At 45.6% G+C, this 14,451-nt stretch overlaps 1 protein-coding gene across 1 annotated transcript in view; it reads left to right on the top strand.

The window, feature by feature from the left end:
- The first annotated feature begins 2,467 nt into the window (after positions 1–2,467).
- LOC147437058 (CMP-sialic acid transporter 2-like) overlaps positions 2,468–14,451 on the top strand; it is a 76,324-nt gene continuing 64,340 nt past the window's right edge. Inside the window, exons 1-2 of the mRNA XM_086486469.1 lie at positions 2,468–2,668; positions 2,742–2,808. Of these exons, the coding sequence (XP_086342595.1) occupies positions 2,654–2,668; positions 2,742–2,808 (82 nt within the window). The 5' untranslated portion in view covers positions 2,468–2,653. The remainder of the gene's footprint in view (positions 2,669–2,741; positions 2,809–14,451) is intronic.

A 14,451-nucleotide genomic window follows, 5' to 3' on the forward strand; every position in this document is an offset into this window, starting at 1 on the left:
TGGCATTATGCAACGAGGAGTATCACTCACTTGTGTCCAAGTTGAACATTGAGCAACGTTCCCTTTTTGACGACATTATGATTAGAAAGCACTTGCAGTCAACTCAACCAATCCATCTCTTTTTGACTGGTGGTGCAGGAATGGGAAAAACTTTCACTTTGTAAGCAATCATGCAAGACTTGATTCGTCACTACAATGCCTCCCTTGAATTAGATGTTGATCTTCCCTTGACATTACTGATGGCATATACAGGAAAAGTAGCTTTCAACCTTGGAGGGACAACGAGTCACTCATCATTGCGCTTGCCCCTTGTCTTCCAACCAAATGTTTCTCTTTCTTCTGAGAGCCTTGTCGAGCTCTCACAACTGTATAGAAACCTCAAGCTTGTTGTGTTTGATGAGGCATCTTTGATTGGAAATAGACTCTTGCGTATCATAGACACAAAGCTGCGATCAATTAAGCATAATCACATAGAACCATTCGGTGGTCTAGATGTTATCTTTTGTGGTGACTTATGTCAAACAAGCCCGGTTCGAGATCGTGGGATATTCAACGAGCCACAAGATTCTCTGCAACTGCTCTCGCCTTCATTCTGGCTCACCCATATAAAATGCCACGGGCTCACAAAAACAATGCATCAATCAGATAATGACTTTATTGCCCTTCTCAATAGAATGCGCAAAGCAAAACACACAATTGAGGATTTGTTGCTCTTGAATACCAACCATACCAACAAAGTCTTTAACAAATTGACAACACCCCATTTATACTTCACCAATAACTTGAAGGACTCATATAATCGACTTGTTTTTGAGGAATTGCCTACTCACGCATACATAATCCATGCGAGAGACAACCACCATAAAACTTGCTAAAAAAACCTTGTTGTTCCAAACAACCCACAAAACACAGCAGGTTTGTCCTCAACCTTGAAGCTTAAAGCATGAATGATTGTTGAGCTTTGTGGTGGCAATATCGATATTTCCGACGGTCTTGTGAATGGCGCAGATGGAATTTTGAAACTTGTGGAAAGTAGAGCTAACTGTCCTATTGCATGGATAGAGCTTTTTGATTCCTCAACAGGCTCCAAACAACGACATGTGAACCAACACCTTAATATGATTCCCATTGGCCCTCAGTGGACACCATTTTTTCAAATAACAAAAGAATTTCAAGTTGGTAAAAATGCATTGAACACTGTCTCCCGAACTCAATTTCCAATACAAGCAGCGAATGCACGCACTATCCATAGGTCACAAGGCTTGACAATGAGCATAGTAGCCTTTGATCCAACATCAATAAAACTCACATGGATTGGTTTACACAACTCTTTCCGGCATCAAAGATCCATCAAACCTCCACATTCTCAATCCGATTCATCCAGCTCAAATTAAAGTCGACAAAATTGTGCTTGATGAGCTTGACCGTCTCAACAATGATGCCAAATGGGAGTATTTGATAAAATTTTCATTCGCATACAAACGCACACATCATATCATTCAATCATTGAACATCGTTTCTTGTCACAAGTATCTCAAACATATCAAAGACGATTTGAATTTTACAAGTTCTGACATTCTGTGCCTCCAAGAAACAAAGCAAAAAAATCCTTTCAATAATTTTGCACCAAAGTTTCATCATGTCCATCACCACAACAAAATAGGTGTTTCAATCTACTACAAGCCTAGCATCAAGCTCCACTATGCAAAAACATTGCTAGCTCCAGGAATAGAAATCATTCAAGTTATATTAGCCATTCATGAACACCTTGATTGGGAAATCATATGCGTCTACAAATCACCAAACACATCTTCAACCGCGTTGGTCACACAACTCTATACCTTGCTGCAACAATCCCATCCTACACGAATGAGTGTCATCATGGGAAACTTTAATGTAAACAATGAGCCCACACATAATCAATATTGTTACTTGGAGGAAAAACTCCAGGCACATGGCTACACACAACAAATTTATGATGTAACCACTGTGTACAACTCAAAGCTCGATCATGTTTGGATTAAAAATCCCCTTGTATCATTCATCGCATGCATACGAATTTGCTTCTGATCCGATCAATCATCCACACATCTAATCATTCTTAAATGATTCTAATACTTCCCTTCCTTCCTTTTTCCTTTCATCTCTCCCTTCCCTCATCCTCTCCACAAAAACAAACCATGTTTTCATATTCTATGCTTACCTTTATCCTAAGAAGATGCAACTTTGCTACTCTTCAATCCTTCATCGAAACCGACATTCTATAATGTAATCTCCAAATCACTTTCTCTATCGATCAATGTGACTTCCATCCTTGTAGCTTTATGTTTCTCTTTCATGTTCTTAATTCATTTCATCTATTGACATGCCTTGTGATTTTGTCACTTGTATTGATCTATTGGCAGGCCTTGTGATTTTGTCACTCGTATTGATGGTTTTTGCTAAGCGCACATGTGGACTAATTGTGCATCTAACACACAGTGCAATCAAAATTGGGTCCCGTCACGTAATTGGCCGCTCTACTCTAGAGCTGGATTCTCAGTCCAAAAGCCACTGGTAAGAGTGAGCTAACTCTCGCCAGATCTCTGCCTCGAGAGAACTACTATGGCTTTTACGTATCAGCAAAGATAGCAGGATTTGCTAACAAGCAGCTATGGACTACAGGAAGGTCCGAGATCAAACTGTTTCCGCGTCTCTCTCTCTCTCTCCTCTTCTTTTTTAACTTTCCTCTCATTTTCCAGGACTATGCGGATACGAGGAGTTCAAGCACACAGGGTCTCCCTAAGAAGCTGGACGACGAATACGAAGGTACATCCTTAGCAGCAGTCATGATTCTTATGTTTTTAGTTCTCGGATAGTGAGCCTTAGAGGAACGGATTTCAAGACCAGCAAAAAACTTGCTGTGCATCAGCAGATTTTATCCAAACCTGCTGCATAACTGTGGGAGTGTATACACAATAGTGTGTATACAAAAGCCGGTAATCGTAGCATCATCATTGCCAATTTGTATGTAGTACGAGTCTTGTAGGGAGTGAGGGCTGTTTTGTGGCTGTGCTGGCATTGTGTGATAGTTCTCTCACTTGAGGTCCCTATATTGGGACCCCTTGCCCCCTCTTGTACACATAGGCTGTGTTCACAACAGCTCAGCATAAAAAGGAGAGTGGGAGAGCTCCAATGACGAGATGCCATTTGGTCCTTTGGACATAGCTGTTCACAGAGGGCGGAGGTAGATGGGAAAAGGTGGTCCTCGTCACCTTTAGTTTGCTTCCACCCCCCCCCCCCCCCCCCCCCCCCCCCCGAAAGGGTTCTTCCACTTGACAATAGAATTTAGCACCAATCACCTTCCTCAAGGTGGGCTTGACAACTTTTGCTGTTTTTTCATGATAAAGAGGAGCGTACGGTAACCGTTTGGTTGTTGCCGTTTTTCACCCTCTTAGGGTTGATTTGGTGCGGTTTGTGGCTGGTTTTGAGAATCCTCTTCATTTCAACCGGTCCTTGTCGATTCAAATGGCCAAGTTCTTGTCAAGCATAGACGGGGGTGACATCTCCGAAAAGAATTCGGTTCATGATGAAGAAGTATACGAGGAAGTTGTAGATGAAGGAATTGTTAGAGTTGTGGAGGTCATCTCTTGGGTTTTCCCATTTAGATCTTGCGAGTGAGGTCTTCTTTGTTGCTATGCAAGGCCTTGTGAGGCTTTGCATCATTGGGATTTTTCCTAGATTTTGTATGGTGTGCCACTTGTGGTCTTTTTGTTGGGGACCCTATTGTTTTTGACCCTTCATATTCCCATTTATTTGATATGGGTTATTGAGATGTCGATTTGGAATTATTGTTACTTCCTTTTATGGGCCGGGGGGGGGGGGGAGAGGGAAGGGCGCCACATTCTAGGAAGATTGTAGAGTTGTGTGCATCTCTCTTGTGATAGCAGAGTTTGCCTCTGTGGGGCTTGAGCACACATTCTCTCTCTCTCTCTCTCTCTCTCTCTCTCTCTCTCTCTCTGTGGCCCCGCGTGCTCCCTTGTCACCACACCTTCCGTTGCACTTTAGCATGGTATCAGAGCATAAGTTTGATGATGCCTAGTGGATCCATAGCACAAGTAGAGGGCTGATCTAGGCTACATTTCCCAACTAGTAGGAGGGCCAGTTTTGGCTACGTTTACATTGCGGAGAGCAGCACCCTTGGACCAGCCTTTTTGCATCAAGAGGGGACTGATTTGTCTCTTCAACATTTTTGTCGCAAAGAACCCTTGTTTTTCAGTCGCTTTTCGAGTGAGGAGTGTTGCTGATTTTCAGCATGGAGTTTGACGAGATCTAGGCTACATTTTGAAGACCAGAAGGTGATTTGAGCGTGATGCTTCATGCTTGGTCGCTTTGCAGATTTTCAGCTAGCCTTGGGGACTTTTGTGTAGTGAAGGGGGACTGATTTTGGACTGATGGCAGCCACGTACGTGCCCTTGCATGTTGACTTTTGGCAATGTGAGCCGGACTTAGGAGCAAGATTGCTTGACTAGTTCTCGAAGAAGGTGCGACCGATCTCCGGCTTTTCCTATAACTCCGTCTATTGATGACATGCCCACATGGTATGGTGTGCACGAGGAGTAGCTCTAGCGTGCACGATTGATATAAGTTCCATGGACCTGATGGATTGTGACGGCGGTTGCTAGCTCTTGTTGCCATTGGAAGACAGGATTGTCTATCCTAGGCCTTGCGGTACTCTATAGAGAGGTGGTCACGTGCATATGGCTCTATGTGCCACGTGGACATGCTTCGTCGAATTCTAGAGCCAACTTTCCACTTTTGGAACCCTCTTGCATAAATGGATTGCACAAGCATTTTGATAGATGGTGTTACACTACTGTGAGCATCGAGCATGACGTGCATGTAGTTCTAGGTTAGAGGGATCCAATGAGCCATTCCCCACATCATTCGAATTCTCGGGTGGGCAGATGTGTGATAGTTTCACCCAGAAACTAACCCCAGTCAAGCTTATCAGTAAATCATTTTAATGATTTATTTTTAAGGAATTTGACAGAGGTTTTCCGGCTTTGCCCTACCTAGCCCTTAAGTGTCACGTGCACATCTAACCCTATGTGTACGTGGACAAGCTACTTCATGACAAGGTTTAGGTAGCTTAGGAAGTGTTCTGACACCTTTGTGAGTTTGTTCGCAGATCGTGCGTGTCGAGGCACTTAGAGTAGATGCATATCCTCTAGTTGCACACAGCATGATCATTAGCATTACCATCAGAATCCATGAGGAGCATTTTACAGTGCACAAAACCTATTTTCCCTATTTTAGCCATTCTTCACTTATTATTAATAAGTGACTTTGTTGGGAAACTGGGTAGGGCAATTCTGGTAAGTCACTATATAAGAAACCTAGCACTAGCACTTTCTGGCAGAAGAGGCAGCAAGGACCAAGTGTTCGAAAGTACACCTTCTCAGCAAGACCCCCCCATAGGCAACCTAGCGTTTTCAGCCGCCAAAGACCAGCAAGCGTTTTCAGCATTTGCAGATCAGCCCATCGTTTTGTAGTTGCTGATGATGCCTGGTGACAGCAGATCACAGCAGACTCCCTAGCGTTTTTGCATCAAATAGCAAATCAGCCAAGCGTTTTTGCAATTGCAGACTACCTCTAGCGTTTGTAGATTCCCGGCGACAGAACCCATGATTGCATCAGCGTTTTAGTTTTCAGCATTTAGATTACGTACCGCAACCCTCAAACCTCGCAAATCTCACCTTCCCACTATAGATCCTTGCCGTTCGGTCAGATCAACCAGCGTTTGCAGATTCAGCCCACTATTCGCAGATTTCAGCATCTGCCTTTTCAACGCATCTTCGTCATCGCTATCATCACTGACATAGAGTCAGAATTCAGCAGATACAAGATTTGCAGATTTCAGCCCCTACAGTTTTCAGTTTTCAGCCTGTCTCATCGTCGCCTTCATCATCGTCGACATCGTCAGCAAGACCATTGCATTCAGACCATTGTAGAGATTTGTGCAATCAATAGTAGACCGCTCTCGCCATAGAGAGTGGGGCCTTTGGAGGAGGGTTTGACAACATTCTGGTGTCGTATTCTTCTCTCTCTATCTCTTAGTCTCAACACCTTCATTCACAGTGTTTACCACTTTGTTTGTGATCATTAGCACTCTCTCACTAAGGAAACGGAAGGCTCTCTCTTCCGTAATTGAAAGGAACCCATGAGCACAGTTCGGGGCACTCATCTTGAGCAAAGTTCAACATTCACATCCGCTGCACCTTACATTGGTATCAGAGCTTTGGTAGTGTTTTGTATTACTAAAGGAAAGAACCAGAGTTACCGGGGAACGCCCCCTAGCCCCCGTTCCGGCGTTTCGGGGGGGCAGTTCCCTTCCCGAACGTTCCGAAACGTCCCGGAACGTCTGACATTCAAGGTGGCCAGTGCAAACCGGAATGGCCGTTCCGGAACGCCCCCGGAATGTTCCGGAATGCCCTTGGAACGGCCAACAGCTACAAACAAATTTGGCAAAAATTGGAAAAATTGAAGTAAATGTTTGGGCTTCTTTTTGAAGTGTGCAAGGCCTCAAGGACTCATAAAATGCACCCCCCTCCCCCTTTCTCTCCACAAGCTAATCCTCAAGGGTCAAGCTCTCTCCCTCTCACACTCTCAAGATCTCTCCCTCTCAAAACTCACTCTCTCAAGGCTCAAGGCTTCAAGCCTTCAAGCTCTCTTCCTCTCCCTCCCACTCTCTCAAATCTCTCCCTCTCCCTCTCACTCTCTCGAGTCTCTCCCTCTCACTCTCTCAAGCTCTCTCTCTCTCTCATCTTCATCTAGTCATAGCAAGGTTGAATGGTCTTCAAAACGAGTTTTTTGTGAGTATTAGAGTCAAAGCACTCTAATACTCCTTGTATTTAAACACAAGGAGCTAAAAAATGCACTATTTGGGTGTTTTTTAACCTCCCGTTCCGCGCTGTTCCCGTTCCTGACCCCTAGCCGTTCCCCCGTTCCGCGGGGATCCCGTCGCGGTTCCCGTTCCGCGTTCTGGGTAACTATGGAAAGAACCACAAGAAATTTTTTTGCTTGTTGCGGTCGCACGTAACCCAAGTCCACTTGGGCATGTTGATTCCTTATCGTGTTTTTGAAGAGTGACAGGAAACCAAAGAAAGAAGGGCTTGTCCACTCTCCCCTTGTTTCTCTTTTCACTCCTTGAGAGCGGACCGTGCACTTAGCAGTCGGCTAATTGACGTGAGGTGGGAAAAAGCAACCTTGGTTTGAGTGCAAGGCTGCCAAGGGGTGCGCCCGCGGGAAAGAGAAGAGCTCGGGTAAGAGAAGATCCTTCTCTAACACAGATTGCAAGCTAAAGAAGAACCTCAAGAACCTGAAGAACTCAAGCACTTGAAGAACTAAAGACCCTCAAGAACCAAAGATCCTTGTGAACTTAAGAACTCAAGACTTCAGTGTATGTTCATCACCCAAATTGGAATGGATACTTCACATGGAGGTGGCGAAGAAGAATTTTCTCGACCGGGAGGTTTTTCCGACCCTCCCCCTTCCCCATCTACGCCAAGGATTGCACCACATCCTATGGAGGTTTTGGTCAAGACGATGATGGACATGATGTTACAACAAGAAGCGCAGCGCGCCACCTTGTAGCGCGAGCGTGAAGAAAGAAAGGCAATTTTGGATCCCGAACGTGGAAAAAGAAAAGCAGAACTGGATTGCGAGCGCAAAGAAAGAAAGACAGAATTGGATCGCGAGCGCGAAGAATGACAGTTAGCCTTGGAGCGTGAGCGCGAGCAAGCGCGCTTGGCGGCCGAAGATAGACGAGCGGCCTTGTAGTTAGAGCGTGGGGTGTAGAGAGACCAATGCATGCAAGAGTTGGTCCTACAAGTACTTACCTCGCAGATGACTTTGTGTCGCTTTCGGCGCGGCCCACAAAAGCAAGCGTTGCAGACCTTTATGAAGTTCAAGTATCGTATGACCCACGTATCAGAGTGGGCCGGCGAAGAGTTGTGCACATCCAACCCTATGTGTACGTGGACAAGCTACTTCATGACAAGGTTCAGTTAGCTTAGGAAGTCAATGCTACGCGTGATGAGCTGATGGTTATATTGTGTTGTGGTGACTACCATGGGTCTATACCTTGCACTTTCCTTAATAGGTGAATCTAGGCTTACCCTGGATTCATCTAGGTATATTTTTTAGTCGTATAGCGGACATGCAGACTTCACATTGTGAAGTTTTCGTCCCGCTCAGCTAGAAGTGTGCAAAAGGCACTTCTGGCTGAGCGAGAGTAGAAGAAGATTTGACCTTCTCACCTAGCTACTCTCCAAACTACTCTTTCATGAAGAGTTTACTTGGACAACATAATCCTTGATAAATATCTTTCGCTAGATCTAGAGGAGCCCGGGCGTTGATCAACAACGAGAGGTAGGGAAACATAACCTAGAGCGGAGGAGTCGTCACAAAATTTATGTTCATAAAGATTCTAGAGCTATTTCCAAGAAGCGGTCCCGACACCCCAAGAAGAGACTTTCCAAGCTGGAGATAAGGATGTCAAATTTGAATATTGCTACCGAAGAAGGATTGTAGATAAAGCTGCTTTTGTTCGTGAGTTTGAAGTAGCCTTTGCAGAAGGCAACTTCTGAGAACGATACAAACTGCGCCACGTTAGTATGTATCTTAAGGATACAAGTAGCAATTGGTTTCTGTGCTAATTTTTCCGATTTAATGTTTCTTTTAGTGCTAGGCTTCATTGTGGCTGAGCCTGCCCTTGATCTCCGGACTCATGACAGAAACTCAGCACGCTGAATTATGTGTTGATGTATGCTCATGTGTGTGTGGGTGTGGTGTGTGTTGTGTTTGGGAGCATATGTTAGTACCTAGTTCTACACCCACTATTGGGCACTGACGACGTTAGTGGGGATGTCGTGGTATTTAGTCAATGCTACACATGATGAATTGATGGTTATATTGTCTTGTGGGTGACTACCATGGGTCTATACCTTGCACTTTCTTTAATAGGTGAATCTAGGCTTACCCTGGATTCATCTAGGTATATAGCTTAGGAAGTGTTCTGGCACTTTTGTGAGTCTGTTCGTAGACTGTGCATGTCCAGGCACTTAGAGTAGATGCATATCCTCTGGTTGCACACAACATGATCATCAGCATTACCATCAGAATCCATCAGGAGCATTTTTACAGTGCACAGAACCTATTTTCCCTATTTTAGCCATTTTTCACTTATTATTAATAAGTGACTTTGTTGGGAAACCGGGTAGGGCAATTCTGGTAAGTGACTATATAAGAAACCTAGCCCTAGCACTTTCTGGTAGAAGAGGCAGCAGGGACCAAGTGTTCGACAGTGCACCTTCTCAGCAAGACCCCTCAATAGGCAACCTAGCGTTTTTAGCCTCCAAAGACCAGCCAGCGTTTTCAGCATTTGCAGATCAGCCCATCGTTTTGCAGTTGCTGATGATGCTTGGCGACAGCAGATCACAACAGACTCCCTAGCGTTTTTACATCTAACAACAAATCAGCCCAGCTTTTTTGCAATTGCAGACTATCTCTAGCGTCTGCAAATTTTCGGTGATAGAACCCATGATTGCATCAGCGTTTTCAGTTTTCAGCATTTAGATTCCCTACCGCAGCCCCCAAACCTTGCAGATCTCACCTTCCCGCAGCAGATCCTCGCCGCACGGTCAGATCGGCCAGCGTTTGTAGATTCAGCCCGCTATTCACAGATTTCAGCATCTGTGTTTTCAGCGCATCGTCGTCCTCACCGACATAGAGTCAGAATTCAGCAGATACAAGATTTGCAGATTTCAGCCCCTAGAGTTTTCAGTTTTCAGCCTGTCTCATCGTCGCCTTCATCATCGTCGACATCGTCAGCAAGACCATTGCATTCAGACCATTGTAGAGATTTGTGCAATCAATAGTAGACCGCTCTCGCCATAGAGAGTGGGGCCTTTGGAGGAGGGTTTGACAACATTCTGGTGTCGTATTCTTCTCTCTCTATCTCTTAGTCTCAGCACCTTCATTCACAGTGTTTACCACTTTGTTTGTGATCATTAGCACTCTCTCACTAAGGAAACGGAAGGCTCTCCCTTCCGTAATTAAAAGGAACCCTTGAGCACAGTTCGGAGCTCTCATCTTGAGCAAAGTTCAACATTCACTTCTGCTGCACCTTACATTAAGTGATTTATAACTTGCAATTTGGCCTATAAAGGGAGCAAGGGCATCTAGCGTTTTGGAATAAGTGAAGGAAGCGCTAGTTGTCAGAGCAGATGAGCCTCAATGTTTTGCAAAGATCCAGTCTAGTGTATTTTGCAGCTCCAGATCAGCGCTAGCGTTTTTGCAGCAATCAGCTAGCGATTGCAGTGCCAGGTGTAGCGGAATTGAAACGGTGAAGATCTAGGTTTTACACTTCTACAAATTCCTTCCTTTCTTTCCTTGCGTAAGTGAATCTGTTTAGCTTGAATGATGGTTTCTTTTACTTTTCCTTGAAGAGAGAGAGAGAGAGAGAGAGAGAGAGAGAGAGAGAGAGAGAGAGAGAGAGAGAGAGAGAGAGAGAGAGAGAGAGAGAGAGAGAGAAATGAAATGATATATTAACGTCTACAAGAGGCCAAAATGACCTATGAGACCAACTGATTACAATGATGAGTCTAGTACCAAGTCTGGGTACAAACAAGAAAACTACAAACAAAGAACTGATAGGAGTGCTACCGACTCCTATGGGTGGCTGGTAGGCTGAGCAATGGTATCATGCCATAAAGGTACAAAGTGGGGATAAGTGTCACCATGATACAATATAGCAATAGCATGAAGCCTATCCCGATCGACATTCTGGGTGGCGTGCTAGAATCCTGTGGATCCTCTGCCGCAATCTCCGCCGGTGCTGCGTGGCTCCCCTTCTCAGTCGCGGTCGTCTCGATCTCCCTAACTCTATAGCTCGATCAATGAGAGTACCGCTGATGTGTGTATGGGTGGGAACCGAGCTCTCTGGTGGTGGTGTCCCCTCTGACTCTGTGGTACTCAGACTGAAGAAATCTGAGATGCGTCTCTGGGACTGTCTCTGTCTTTGCCCATTCAATAGAGCGTCTCTATGTCTCTGAATCTCAAGTAGGAATAATCCGAGACATCTTTGATCCTGATATCTCATGACTCTGTCTAACGAGTCAAAACCATCTCTGAATAGACAATGAAAGCGTCCCCGTATCTCATAGTAGACTGTGCAGCGACATATGTAGTGAAACTCTGTCTTTGGCTCTGCATGGCATAACTGACATATCCTACTGTCTGCTGGTATGCCTCTGAATCTACCTGTCTCAATCCCAAGTTGGTGTGAAGATGTGCGAATCTGGCCAATAGCACATCGTAACCTATGAGATAGATGTGTGTCCATGTAACTGGGCCGTGTGACAAATCCGTCTGTCGTGAGTTGAAGAAGATGTTCTCTATAGAAAACCCTCTTCGTACCCAACTCCCGTGATGGTTCTATCCATGTCCTCTTGCTATCAAGCTGGATAAGATCCTGCCGAATGAGTCTAGTAGTCTCCATCCGTGTAAGAGCCAAGGATGGTGCATCAAGAGAATACTTGAAAGGGGGCAGCCTGTCCATGCTGAAACCATGCCTCTGAAACCATGAGTTCATCGGTGCATACCAACATGATGTATCTCCCTGTAATGCCAGCTGTCTGGATGACTCGAGAGCAAGCCTGGCATACCTGTCCCTGGTGGTGTCCCATAAGCTGTGTACAAATGATACTGATCTGGTGAGAGCCTCAACCTCCATAGGTGGGGCAGCCAGCTCCGCTCGAATGATGTCATGTGGGACTGAGGCCTTGGCTCTAATCAGCCTAGAAATCATAGATATCAGGGGTCTCTCCATATTAGTCCATCCAGCACTATCAATAGACGGTCCCCAAACCTGAACCGCGTAGTGCATAACTGAAGCGACCAAAGTATCGAAAAGCCACAGCTTTGTTCGAGGTTCCTGGAACTGAACTTGCGAGCAAATCCTCTCTAAACCACCTAGGGCTGCATAGGCACGAGTCAATCTAGTGTCTGCTGCTACTTTCAGTGTGAACCTCGGTCCACTAAAGACCACCCCAAGATATGTGTATGCATCAGTGTACTCCATACTGTCCTGTCCATATGTGAAAGTAGGTGCTGATCTCCTAACCCACTGTGGCGTGGTATTAAATACCATGACCTTGGTTTTACCAAGGTTGACAGACAATCCACTATCCTCTGCAAAACTATGCAATGCGTCCAAATGTCTCTGCATACCCACTGGCGATTCTGATATCAACACGATATCGTCAGCATACAATAAAAGAGGGATCCATGTCCCTGCAAGCTGAGCACCTCTATCACCTCCTCTGTCAATATAATCAGAGACCCCATCAACATACATACCAAATAAAGTAGAGGACAGTGGGCATCCCTGTTTCACTCCGATGGTGGAGAGAGAGAGAGAGAGAGAGAGAGAGAGAGAGAGAGAGAGAGAGAGAGAGAGAGAGAGAGAGAGAGAGAGAGAGAATGAAATGAAATGCTATATTAATGTCTTTAGAAGGTCAAAATGAACATTGAGACCACAGAGTTACAACATGGTGGAATCTAGTACAATGTGTGGGTACAAAACATAAAAAGTGGGGTGATGAAAAAAATATCAAAAATCCCTAGCTACTAGATGGTAAGTGGGGGCGGGGAGGGCTCATACAATATCTGATACAAAGGTTGATACAGGGTTGAGACAGAAGTGATACAAGGGCAGATACAAGAGTGAGCATGATATACAATCTTCATCAGGAATACAGGAAGTCCATCATCGGTCGTTGGCGGATCTCATCAATCTCCTCCATGGTCAATAGTCTGACCGAGCGTTGTGCATATCGGGCGAGGGTGACCTGTATCCACTGATGTAGTCTCCGCCGATGCTGTGTAGTCCTCCTTTGCCGTGGGCGCCTGGATCTCCTGAGCTCAGTTGCTCTATCAATCAGTGTGCCTCTGATGCAAGGAGAGTATGAGCTCTTCTGTGATCGTTGCATCTCCGCTACACAATTCCCACTCTAGAGAAGAAGTCTGTGATCCGTCTCTGAGACTGGCTAGCCTCTCCTCTCAACAACTCTCTGTGTCTTCGTAGCTCCAGCAAGAACAATCCTAGACATCTCTGGTCCTGATACCCCATGACTCTGGAAAGCGGTCCAAAACCCTCTCTGAACAAGCAATGGAAATGACCTCGTATCTCATAGTAAACTCGGCAATGGCATACATAGTGCAGCTCTGTCTCAGCCTCCGTATGACATAGGGGACATGTTCTGGCCTCTGTTGACATCCCGATGTATCTGCCAGTCTCCACCCGAAGTTGGTGTGAAGATGTGCATATTTGGCCAATAGCACACTGTATCCACACAGAGAGAGAGAGAGAGAGAGAGAGAGAGAGACCCGATGGGTCCTAACCAACCCTCTCAAGGGCCCCCCACACCGTTGCCGATGTGGTATCTACCTTAGATTGTGTATATGGAATGTACACACATGCAATACCTCAAGTGCAGATTCTATTGACTTGGATGGTGATTGTTGCCGCAGTAACTCCTCACGACGAGGCACCTCCGGGGCTGATTTGATGTGCCTTTGGATCCTTCTCGATGTGGGATTGCGGATGGCCACCAAGGGTTAGATCTGTGGCTGAATTGCTCTCACGATGTGAGAGAAATGAAGGGCTGAAAAAGCAGACCTCGACGATGCCGATGATGGGCAGCAATGGGAGCACTCGATGACGGCGAGGGAACGGCCAAGGAGAGGCTCGATGGGCTACTGAAGTATTGGACCGCAACGAGGATGGTTAGTGATCGCAGACTCGAGCCGATTGGTGAGGGAAGGTGTGAAACTGAAAACTCTAGGGGCTTATATGCTGTTGGAGGTTGCGCTGGGCTGAAATCTGAAAACGTTGGCTGACCTTTACCCAAAATGCTAGGCTGATCTGGAATTGGAAACGGTAGGCTGCCCTTCTGCTAGCACTAGGTAATGTGCAACTTGTCCCAATGGTTGGCTGCCCTCCTCCCTTTATAGGCAAAGTTTGAGGCTTATGAACTCCTTTAGGCTTAGGTAGGGCAAACTGTCCGGCAAGGGTGAAACTGCTGCACATTTGTTGATCCGAGAATTTGATTGATGTGGGGAATCACCCGGGAATGGCTCGTTGTATTTCTCAACCTAAAACTGTATGCACGTCATGCTAGATGCCCATCGTAGTGTAATAACATATGTCAAAACGCGTGCACAAACCATTTATGCAAGAGGGTTCCAAAACTAGAAAACCTACTCTAATGGACATGTCCGGACATGCAGGTCTTGCAAACAGGCTCACGAAATTGCCGGTACTAATCCTCCTACGATTCTAGACACTCCTATCTAGGAAGAAGGGAAAAACTGGCTCTGGAAATCGATGAAGAATGTCCATGTGGC

This window comes from Adiantum capillus-veneris, chromosome 17, assembly GCF_014529385.1.
Source record: "Adiantum capillus-veneris isolate H3 chromosome 17, ASM1452938v2, whole genome shotgun sequence".
Taxonomy (NCBI): domain Eukaryota; kingdom Viridiplantae; phylum Streptophyta; class Polypodiopsida; order Polypodiales; family Pteridaceae; genus Adiantum; species Adiantum capillus-veneris.